The 12,217-nt window shown below is 41.5% G+C and overlaps 1 protein-coding gene across 1 annotated transcript in view; it reads right to left on the bottom strand.

Annotated features, from left to right (window-relative positions):
- Positions 1–4,899: 4,899 nt before the first annotated feature.
- Positions 4,900–12,217, bottom strand: part of LOC132577206 (WD repeat-containing protein 64-like) — a 57,202-nt gene continuing 49,884 nt past the window's right edge. Inside the window, exons 24-25 of the mRNA XM_060246808.1 lie at positions 11,769–11,863; positions 4,900–5,851 (exon numbers count right to left, since the gene is read on the bottom strand). Coding sequence (XP_060102791.1) covers positions 5,692–5,851; positions 11,769–11,863 — 255 coding nt within the window. The 3' untranslated portion in view covers positions 4,900–5,691. The remainder of the gene's footprint in view (positions 5,852–11,768; positions 11,864–12,217) is intronic.

Raw genomic sequence — 12,217 nt, 5'->3', positions numbered from 1 at the left:
TGAGCATTCACTCAGCAGCTACATGGTCCCTAAATTAGAGCCCAAAAAATCCCTACCTGAACCTAATGATTAGAGTGACCTGTATTTATTTTGTCATTATCACTATTGTGCCTTGCCCTTTCTACTACTTTCCAAACTTTCTACTACATCCAGATATTTGCAGCTGTGCAAGCTATTTGCAAATATCCTTGTCTAGATGACCTGTTCAGTGGGATACCACCTCTGCATTAAGATATATTGAGAAAAGCAAATATGGTCACAGGTGCAATTCCTGGCCAACAGGGAAAACAGCCAGTTGATTCTACTTCCTATTATGCATTATGTAGGAGTGGATCTGAATTTTATCACTTATGCAGTGTTATTGTCCACTAACAGTGCAGGTTATCCCTTAATCATCCAGGTCAGGCCAGACAAGAAAACTAAGATCAAGAAAGTCAAAGGCTTCATGCAGGAAGATCCTTCTTTGAACTTGGGCTGAGGTCACTAATGTATTTTCTAGTACCTTCCCAAGCAATGATTGCAAAGAAAGTTCATTGAAAGATGCATCTTCTGTTCCACATAATGTGATGAAAGGAAGTAATTCAAGGCAGGGTGGGTATACACTTGCACACGCAGACAAGCATACATAGTATTATGATAGTTGCAAGTCTAGAATAGTAGAGATTAATGTGCCTGATTCAAAGTATCTGGTCTGCTGTGGGGAAAGTCCTTCATACTCATGTGTTAAAGAGTTCTGAGTTCTGCATCCTTACCACTTTTTATGGAAGCAAAATGTCATTATTTGATTGATCAGAATATCCTGAGATGAACCTGCAGAACAGCTATCTGGGTTTCTGCATATGTGCTGTTGAAATGCAAGCTCAGTTCCTTTTCTGCAGTAGAAGCAAGACCTTTCAGGCTGCTTTGAAATAATTCCTTGTGGTATTTGGGAAGTATTGTTTTTACTGCCTGGAAGAATATTTGCTGTGAAAGATGTGTCTTCCATAAATTTCTTTCCAAATTGGCTTTTGTAAGTTCCAGTTGCTGTTTGTTGACTCTATATTAGAGAACAGTCAATGGAATGCTTACCTGTAAGTTGTCCTGCCATTGTAAACTACTCGCCCAGAACAAGTAAAGTTTTATATATTTGCAAAGGGAAAGAAAACAAAAGATGAAAGAGAGGCATGTAGTATCCTTAGGTTGTTACACAGTGATCCCTTGGAAGGTTGCTTTTAAGGAATCATTTTCCTTGCATTATTCCTTTTTGTGATCTTATTTCTGCAGTTCTTACCATCTAAAACTTTTTAAAAAAAATTGTTTGGGGGCCTACAGCTTTGCAGATTCTCAGCTGGGAGACTGCAGGAGAGAATAGAGTCCTTAAAGAGATTTTTTTTAAAAAACAGAGTGAGTATTAAACAGTTGCTTTGGAGGACTATTGTAGGTAATCTAAATGAGGAACATTTCACATGTAAGCATTCAGTTGACTCTTTGTGTGGCCCAACCATTCCAGGACAAGTCATTATGCAATTTCCTCACCAGCTGTTGAATTATACATTCCTCTGATATGTGGAACACATGATCTTTTATCACAGCCAGTTTCACACAGGTAGTGAAATGTCAGTCTATTCAGCCTTCCAGCTCTTTCAGTTTATGACATTCTTGCTTATATGGCTGAGTTTGGCTTCTGGGATGCCAGTGTAACTTTATAGATACATAATGGAATTTTAAAAATCTACCTAAACTTTAAATACAAGACTTTGTTATACAGAGTATGCATAATGTGTCTAAACTGGAAAGTTAAGGAACACAGTGTATAAAATCAGGCAAGAAAAAAGGTAGTATTTCAGATAAAAAATAATTTCAGGAGGAGTTGCTCAAATTTTAGAGAAATGTTGCAAAAGGACATTGAATGCATTTTGTCATTATTCCCTCACTGAATTGTTTGTGTTGATGGCAAACAGAAGGATGGGCACAGTGAAGTTTGTCAGAATACTTTTCCTTCAGTATTTCCCCATGGTATCTATATACTTTTAGCCACCCGCAGCCACCATCTGTAGATATCTAAATTTGCTGATCAGGGGCATGTGGAGGTGAAAGATTTTTTGCACGCTTCGGGAACTCCCCAGGTTACAGAAAAATCTTAAAATAAAAAAAATATAGGGGTATGGTTAAATCCTCAGAAAAGTAAAGGAGCATTCTCTGTACTTGCACTTATGTGATGGAGCTCGGGCGACCTGGTGGACAGTTCAAGAGCTGCTCCAGGCCCTGCCATGGTGACAGATGCCTGGAGTTTTTCAGGGCTTTGCTGTGGCAGACTCCAGGAGCTGTTCAGGGCCTTGCCACGGCAGATGCCAGGAGTTGCTTGGGGCCCTGTTGTGGATGCTGGGAGCCACTTTGAGCCCTGCCATGGCAGACACTGGCAGCCACTCCTTCTGGGCTTCAAGACAGGTGGTTGAGCTGGACTCATGAATTGGGGGGAGAGTTTTGTAAGCCCTCACATGTCTGTCTGCTATTAGCCAAGCATGGCCACGATCTGCAAATGGCTAAACCTGCAGATAGGGCCACACAGAGATTTTTGTGCACACTTGGGGACTCTCCGGGTATGCAGAAAAGCTGAAATGTTTAAATAATACAGGGGAGGTTGAATCCACTGAAAAGTAAAGGAGCATTCTCTTCACTTGTACACAGAATGGTCTTTCTTACCTGTTTGGTAGAGCCTGGGAGCTGCAGCAGGCTGTTTGGGAACTGCTCCAGACCCTGCCATGGTGGCAGTGGAAGCCAGAACTGTTCTGACAGTGGATGCCAAGAAATTCTCTTGGTCCTGCTGTGGCATCAGCAGACATCAGGAGTCATTTGCGGCCCTGTCGCAGTAGTGGCAAATGCCAGGAGCTGCTCTGGGCTCAGCAGCAGTGGGCACTGGGAGCTGCTTGGAGCAGCTCCCAGACACTGCTACCATCGAGGCAGGTGGTTGGGCTGGACTTGCAAAAGGGGGGGATGAGATCCTTCCCACAAGTTTTGCAGGCTCCCACTTGTTTTTAAACTAATTTTAAAAAGAAATGTTTTCAATTATAATTTACCCGTCTCACAGAAAATAAAACTGCTGAATTAAACATAGCTTTCATAAATCCTGATGCTGAACCTGGTCCACTGTCTTTGCTTCTGGATAGTAAGACTACATTTTCAGTGCTTCAATTTATTTTTAAGATCAAAACATTGCCTTTCTTTTCCTCTAACCATAATCATTTTGTGTGAATTAAAGACCTTATTTCCAAGCAGTGATGTAATAGGTCATTATTTGACCAAATCATACCATCTCAGGTCATAAGAGGCATAAAGCCATCAGGTTTTGTATGTCAAAACCTATGAAAGTGCACAGTAACCAGACTAGGCTGCAGTTCTTATAATTCTTTTGAATAATTTTGACTCCAGCATAAATTTACCAGGTTCTTCAAGAACAGGTGTTGTGTGTTGGGGCATAAACCATTTTCAGTCATGCTGCTGCTGTAGTTCACTCTCTCTTTTGCAGAATATCAATGTGATAATGTAGCAAGATTTGTCTGGAATTTCAGGGCTGCCACTGGAACATCAAATTTATGAAGAGTACATGTTCTGGATCTCCTAACAATCAAGGCATAATTAATCTGTGCAAATGATCCTAACTACATATAGCTAAGAACAGAAGTAGTGTTCGGTGGTACTAAGACAGAGATCCATCTAATCCAGAATTCCTTACAATTAATCCTGGTAACAGGCTGGCATCATGTAGAAATTAGCTGTGGTACACTTTCTGTTCACCCAAGTGTAGAACTGAAAAATATAATCCTCTACCTGTTGTTATCTGGCTTTGTCCATTCCACATTCCAAAATAATCTATTTAAATATGTCATTAACTATTACTTGTTTATCAGTTCCTGTTCCTAAACCAAAGAACTCGTTGACTTAAAAATACTTTATATATAGCACCAAGAATTCTATTGTTTTACGATCCTGTTCACATTTATATTTAATTTTCAAATGATCATAATGTAGGAGAATTCTGCAGTATGCACACTAGAATCTGTCTGGAATTGATATAATTTCATTTTCAACAGTCAGCATTCCTTGACATCTGTAACTATATTGTTTTTCAGTAGTTATATGTTCTAAGAATTTTGACGACTTTTTTTGCATTTATACATGCTCATTTTAGCTTATTGTTTTGTCTTCCATGGTTATTATCTCAAATGTTTGTCCCTTCTGTTTTTAATCTCTCTCCCCACTTCCACTATAAAAGCTTTGTCTAATACTAAATATGGGGCAGTTTGAATTTAACTGACATCACTCATAAACTAAAATTTCTTGAGTGGGATTGCACACTTAACCACAGTTTTTTCATCTAATCTCTTTTTTTGTGTGTGGAGCTTTTCGACATCTTTATTTTTGTAATGATGTCTTCATAACAATAAGCAGTGGGCTGTAACCCAAAATCCAGCTTCCTCAGAGTACACATTTCACTGAAGATCTTGGGTGCCTCATCTGTCTCAGTCCAGAGAGAATATTCAGTAACCTTTTCCTATGATGAATTGACATATTTTCTTTATCTCTTGATACATGCATGACTGAAAACAAAACTCTCCTTGTATTTCCAGGTTTGTTAAGTAAGAGCCTCGTTATAATGCAGCCAAGGTTATGGTTGGCAACCCATTGCTAGCCAAGTGTAATGGCTGTTCATAAGTGTAAAATCATGTTGTGGAGAGTTGATATAGGTAGAACCTGAAACCTTAAAAGTCATTCTTTGTAGGAACATTTCCCCAGCTTGTAGTAAGGTAGAAGTTAGTGCAAATATAGTTTGGTGTGCATTTAGAGAACAGAAGTTTGCTAAATTTCAAAGTTAATTTTTATATCTGTATTAGCTGCAGAAGATACGCTGGGTGTAAGAGATGTGAAACAGCAAAGCTGAACTATATAACTACATGCTGAAGATGCTAATTTAAAGTTGCCTGATGACACCCTTCTGGGCTTTGCTGTAGTAATAATAGCTGAATGTACCTAATACCATTCCCTCCCCCATGAGTGTGATGGATACATCAGCTTCCTAAATACAGGGGAAATCAGATGTATCTAAATTGGGGGGGAACGCTTCAGCATTAATGGAAATTTTTAAACTAAAGTCAATTAGCTACCTATTTTGGAACAATGAAAGCTGCTGTTCCGAAGATGGTCAAGTCAAGAGGTATTTCATATTTAGCAAGGGTATTTTATGTAAATGTGGGACAGAAGAGTGTGTCTTCAACTTATGGCAGTGTTTAAAGTATGCAAAATGTTTACTGTATGTGTAAATGAAAATCTTCCCCAGTGACGTTATGCACAGATTGACAAGTGAGTCCATTGATTTTTAAATGGCAACAGATTGCCAGAGACTGTATAAATATTTATAATAAATATTTAAATCTAATTCTTGAATCACAAGTCATGGCCACGTGAGAGTTCTTTATTACCACTGGCTACAGGTTGGCTTGCAGGTGTGATTTAATTCTACATAACTCTTTATGAAATTAGCTGCTGCTGGGATTAATGATGACAATTTAGCTAATCTGTGATAGTACTCAAAGTGCTTCAGACAGTACAGGATAGCAGTGCCTTTTAAGGCTCTACTTTTTTCACTCATCTTGAATTTGAGAAAGCAGTTTGGATCCTTGAAAACAGCACTCCAGCTCACTGTTGAAGAAGCTGTTAAATGTCTGTATGAAATGGGTCTTCAAGTTCCGCAGCCAGATTTGGTTTGTGGAATACAGTTGACACGTTGGCTAACTCACACAGTGGGAGAGTATGATAGGTACTCATGGTTCTGCTGCCATATTGTTGGATAGGTTTGTATTGGCACTTTTTTTGTCTGAAAGACAAAATGTGATCAGTTGTACAAATGTGTGATTATTCTCTGGTCTTTTGGGTCATTCTTAACATGGATGCTTCTAAACCAATAAAGGTATATTTTACTATGGTAAGCTCCAAAGAAAGTCATACTTTTTAAACTTTGTAGATCACATTAAACGTGACACAAGCAGCCAAGAAAAAATATTAAGTATTTTTCTTTAATAGTACAGAAATCTTATATTCTAATAGTTGGCCAAATCTTTAGATACTTAAATCCAGTGACTGAAGCTGAGAATGGGCAAGACAGATCTTTTTACAAACCTGAAAAGGGCTCCATGTTTGCAAAAAAAGGGTGAAGTGTTCTAAAAAGTTTATAAAGCAAAAATGATAAAAGTGCTTGTAGCTTTTTAAGCAACTGACTCCTACAAGTTCCAAGGCTGGGCCCCAGTGAGTAAAAGGCAGCGGAAGGGGGCAGGGCCTTTTTCAGGCCTATTTTGACCTTCAAGGGAGGACTACGGAGGGCAGGGGAAAGGCCTCAGCTGGATATAATGCCATAGCATCCACCCTCCACATTAGACATTTTCACCATGGGGACAAATGTGTGTCATCGGGAGTTCAGTTGTAATGCTGGGAGATCTCCAGATCCCACCTGGGGACTGGCAACCCTAGGCCTGTCAGCAACCTCTGGGTAACTTGATACCTTCTGATTTACAGGACAGAACTGGGCCTGGCTGCTTGTTGCTGTTCAACAGCAGCCACCCTATGAAAGATAGTGTATTGTAGTGGTTACAGCTTTAGAGTAGGGCCTGGGAGACCCAGGTTCAAATCCCCATCTTACTATGGAAGCTCACTGGGTGATTTTGGACAAGTTATGTATGTTCAGCCTAACTTCTCTCCCAGGGTCGTTGTGCAGATAAAAATGAGGAGAGAATAATGTAAACTGCTTTAGTATCAATTATGTAGAGAGGTGGACTATAAATGAAGTATAAATGAATAATACAGCTGAAGACAGGCAGATAAAAGGTAGGCTGGTGGATAGCTGAAGAGGAGAAAATGAGGCAGGGAAAGGATTGGGCTGGAAATACAGTTCTCAACTCTAGGGAATTACTTGAGGTTTTTTGGGGGGTGGAGCCTGGGGAGGGTGGATTTTGAGGAGGGGAGAGACTTCAGAGGGATATGTCATAGACCACCCTCCCAAGCAACTGTTTCATCCAGGGGAATGAAGGTTAATCTTCCATCTTCAGCGCAGCACCACTTTGCCAGGTTTTTTTTTCCTGTTAAAAGCTATCTGAGAGGGCACCCTCCCCCAAGCTGATGCAAAACGGCTTTTCCTGCCTAAACCACCACATGCTGCAGAGGCTGGTGCCCCCTTTTCACAGTTCCTTTTTTGCAGCCACAATGGGTAGGAGCTTTCCAGATTAGCTGTGCGTTTTCAATCTTCATTCATACTGAATTGGTGTTTTTTCTGCTTCTCTGAGAATTCTTCCCTTCTAGCTTCAGCTTCCTCTCTTTTTCCACAGAATTTTCATTTTGTCTGTGAGGGATCGTTTATCCAGGGTGAGGTGACTCTTGTCAATCTACCCTTGGATTCCCCTGCTGCTGCCACTTGTGGGGCCTGGCATGGCATCCAAAGAGCTTTTCAATAAATGTACAAAATGTGTGACCAGAATGACCCACAGTGTTGAGCTTTATTTCATGTGTTTGGGAGAATCACATAATGTGGTCACTTGCAAAATTTTCCAGGGCCTTATGCCTAGGACGTGTTCAGATAGGTTAGGGATATTGAAGGCCGCTTTATGGGAAAAGGCTGTGTCTGCCTCAGGCCTGTCCAAGTCAATTCCAGGATTGGAATCTCTGAAACAACCCTCCTCAAGCCAGTCAGCCTCATCAGTTCTAACACTAAACTCGTGTTCCGGACTTTTGTCCATACATCGGTTCCAACGGCTCCATCATCCAAGCCCACTTCACACCCACTTACAGAACCACTTCAGTTACCCCTGCCTTGGAACTGAGATGTTCTTTCTCCATTCCCCTCTTCAAATCCTGTTCCTTGTCAGAACCACCATCCAAAAGACAAAAGAAAGCAAAGTATAAGGAGAAGTCTGGCTGTACTTCCAAACAACATCAGTCATCCTCCCTGAGGCATTCTTCTGAAGAGCAGGATGTCATCCTGGTCCCTCCACACACTCCATCTCCGCACTTTGGATCTCCTGTCAGGTTGCTGTCAGGATCTGATGGGAATAATCCAGTCTCCCGGCAGGGCAGCTGGTACGCTCCAAACGAACCATATCTCCATAGTGACAACAACCTTGTCATGCTTATACTATAATGCCACCAGCATATATTCAGCAGTAGCCCAGGCACCATCTGCAGTGACCCAGCCTCAGCCTCCTGTACTTGGCGTCAGGCATGATCTGGGTGGTCCTGGTTACCTGGAAGTCCACTGTCCTTTAATACCACAAGGTGGACCCTGAAGAGGAAGAGACTATGGCATCCTATTATAGCTCAGCGCACATCAGAACCATCTCCAGATAAAAGGACTGGAGATCTAACCCCTATTTCCTCAAATGAAGATCTGAGATTATAGCAAACAAATGCTCAGGAGGGCTAAATCACTAGAAATTGACATCTCTATGTCCAATAACAGGACAAAAGATAAGATTTTGAGTTGCCTTTATCCTAACTAACGTATTTTAGCATTTCCTGTTTTGGAGTGTCTTGACAATGGTACTGGTCGGGATCTAGAAGGAAATGGTGATGGGAAGTACTTGCGAGTTTCCTGCATTGTACAGGGGGTTGGACTAGATGACCCTGGAGGTCCCTTCCAACTCTGATTCTATGGTTTGGCAAAACCTGACATCTACCACAGCTACTTCTTGCAGGGTCAAAAATGTATATAAGATCAAGCAGGACTCTTGAATTTCTTCCAACTCATCCACCTCCCTCTTCACTGGTTACTGAGGACATGCAGGTATGTCACAAGCCTAGCCAACACTCATCATCTGATAAGAGTCAGTTCATTAGGCAAGAATTTTTCTTCTTCTGCAACCCTGAATTTCAAGATCATAAATTACCAAACTATAATGGGAGGCTTCATGTGGGAGAACCTTTTACAGTACCTTGTCACTATTCCTGAGGACCCAAATTCCTTGGCCAAGTTGATCCAGTCCAAAGCAGTTAGACTTTCCAAACAGGAGAAAAATGCAGGCAAACATGCAGTCGACATAGCACAAAGTTCCTTGGCCTCAGTCTTAAGATGATACTCCTGGCTGCATACAACTGCTTTCCCCTCAGAGACACACTGCAGGGTTGAGGACCTCCCTTTGAGGGATCCAGCCTTTTCTTACTAACCACAGATGAATTTCTGTCTGCAGTGAAAAAGAATAATCAAACCACAAAATCCCTTAGTGTTTTTTCTTCATCTTCTGCTGCACAGCAGCATTTCATGCCAAGGCAGCATGGGTTTGCTACTCCTTTCTGTAACGGCCAAGGAACCAACAGCAACAGGCACCCATTAGTATCCTCACCATCAGTATCATCCATCCTTCCAAAGGAGAAAGAATGCTCCAAGACCTAGGTCTCCAAACCAGCAGAATCCTCATAGAGCAGATTCAGCAGTTGCCAGAATTCTGACTATCCTTTCAGATATCCTCAGGTAGTCCCATTTTCAGAGATAGGTACATTTTTATGGTGCATAGTGTTCTATTGTTTGTTATGGTTACTTTCTTGAGTTCACCTCACTTCCGTCATATCTCCGCATGTCAGCAGTGGTGGAGAACCCATATTTTGCGCTTCAACTGAATGAATTCTTACAGAAAGGTGCAGTTGAAAGGTTTCCCATGGGCCTGCAGTCAAGGGGTTTTCACCCCAGGTTTTTTCTTGTTAATAAAAAAGATGGAGGCCATAGTAGATCAATCCTCGACTTGAGAAAATTAAACAAGTTTCTGAAGGTTTCTAAGGGTTATCGGTGTACTTTCTGTCTTCAGATTCTAAGGCCAAGAAAGCCCTTCATACTCTGGATGTCAGGAGGGCTTTATTGTACTATATTGAGAGAACAGAACCATTCCAAACAGATAACAAAGCCATTCTGAGTGGATAAGGCCTTGTCCATTTGTTACTGGGGCCCAAAAAAGGAAAAGGTTGCTTCTTTTCAATTCCTCTCTAGGTGGGTTGTAGCTGCCATTTGTTATGAGGTGGCTGAGAAGCCCTACCCATTGGAGGTTAAGGCACATTCCACAAGGGTGCAAGGTTCCTCAGCTGCTTTCCATAGAAGGGTCCCATTTGTGAACATCTGCAAGGCTGCAGTGTGATCAGCAGAAGACACATTTATGAAGCATTATGCATTGGACCTGCAAGCATGGAAGGGTGCAGATGTGGGCAAAGCAGTTCTCCAATCGCTTTTCCAGTAAAAGCTTTACCCTGCCTCCATCAATGAGTAGCTTTTAAATGTTTTAGTATTTGGTATTGGATTTAAATGGGGCTTATAATAAGAAGCCCACTTGGGGAGAGTGGGATAGAAATAACATAAAATAAATAAATAGATGTCACAGTTTGGGTCTGCACTGAAGATGGAAGATGAAAATAGTTTCACTTACCTGTAACTTTTTCACCAACATCTGTATAGACACACATTCCCTTCCTCCTGCCCCGTTGTGGTTGTTCTTCAGTAATGTGTTTGCTCATGGTGGTCTGGCAGGAACTGAGGGAAAGGGGGATGCCCACCTCCAGAGCATGTGACAGTTTGGGTGGGAAAAGCCATTTTACATTGGCTCCGGAGGAGAGGGGCGCCCCCACAGGTAGCTTTTAGCTGAAAAAAATCTTGTCTATGACTGGCCTGCCTAGGCACAGTCCCAAAGTGTGTCTGCACAGAAGACGTTGAACAAAAGCGCAACTCCATTTTGCCAGCCTCCAGATGGGGTCTGGAAATTACCTGGAATTATATAACCGCTCTCCAGATGACAGAGATCAGTTTGCCTGGAGAAAACAGCAGTTTTGGAAGGTGGACTCTGGTATTATACCCTGCTGAGGTTGCTTCTGTCCCCAAACCCCACCCTCCCAAGGCTCTACCCTCAAATCTCCAGGAATTTCCCAACCTGGAGCTGCCAGCCCTAAGGGGGAACTGATCTCTGTAGTTGGCAGATCCATTTTAATCCGAGATGTCCAGTCCCCACCTGGAGGTTGGCAACCCTAGAAGTATAGAAGGAAGTAGGAAAAGGAGCGCCTATGGGTGTTTTCAGGAAAGGGAAAGGGGAACTAGTGAGGGAGGGTGAAATGAGATGCCTCCTGCAAGATATTGTGGGTTCCCACAAGTAGAACTATAGTAAAGATAACGTGGAGAAAATACAGTGTTTCGTCAATCTTGCTCTATGCTTTCTGTTTCTCGCTAAATACAGTTAGTAAAAATGATCCTCTGCACTGCCACAGCATGTACAAGTGGGTGGATCAAACACCAAAGGGAAGCTGAGTTCATTGGGATTGAAGACTATGTGTGGAACTATATGTTTGTGCGTAAAGTGCCATCAAGTTGGTGGCAACCCAAGCAAGAGGCTTTCAAGGCAAGTGAGAAGCAGAGCAATGGTTTGCCGCTGGGTTTTTCAGAGCAGCTTCTCTACTTTTCTCATGATAGCTTGTTTTCTTTCTTGATGTGCATATTTCCTAACCTATATTAATGTATTTCATATGCTAAAGGAAGGAAAGAAGCTGAAGCAGGCCAGTGATTGCAAGAATTGTACATATCAAGACTTTGAGGAAGTAAGGACAGAATACTCTGACTTGGATAGCCCCAGGCTAGTACAATCTCATCAGATCTCAGAAGATAAGCAGGGTCAGCCCTGGTTAGTACTTGGGTGAGAGACTACCAAGGAAATCCAAGGTCACAAAGCAGAGGCAGAGAATGGCAAACCACCTCGGAAAGTTTAAATGTAGGTTTAACAGACCTGGGCTGAAGTCTTACTTTCTGTCCTTGCTTCATTTCTTCAGAAATCTCATCATTTCCTACTGGCTTCAAAGCAGTGGTATCCTGCATCATTTTCTAGAGATACCCAAAACAAAACAAATATGTATTTATATTATTAAAAAGCTAGTTGCTTGTGTTGTGTGAATATGTAATTATAGTCCACTTTTCTGGCTGCAGCTCAGCTGTAAAACAATGCAGTAAAATGAGACATCCAACAAACAATACAATAGGATTAGAATTACAAAATTTAGAAACAAGACAAAATCTAGAAATTATACATCATGAGCAATACAAACAAGTGGAATTACAAAAGAAAACAATGCTACATGCATACAATGAACAGTGATACGTTGTTGGTTCTAAAACTTACTACATTCAAAGCACTGAAGTTATTCCCCTAGAATCTTTCTCAGTGATAATTATACTAAA

This window comes from Heteronotia binoei, chromosome 9 (genome assembly GCF_032191835.1).
Source record: "Heteronotia binoei isolate CCM8104 ecotype False Entrance Well chromosome 9, APGP_CSIRO_Hbin_v1, whole genome shotgun sequence".
NCBI lineage: Eukaryota > Metazoa > Chordata > Lepidosauria > Squamata > Gekkonidae > Heteronotia > Heteronotia binoei.
Note: the sequence above shows the minus strand (reverse complement) of the source record. Positions and strands in the feature narration are given on the sequence as shown.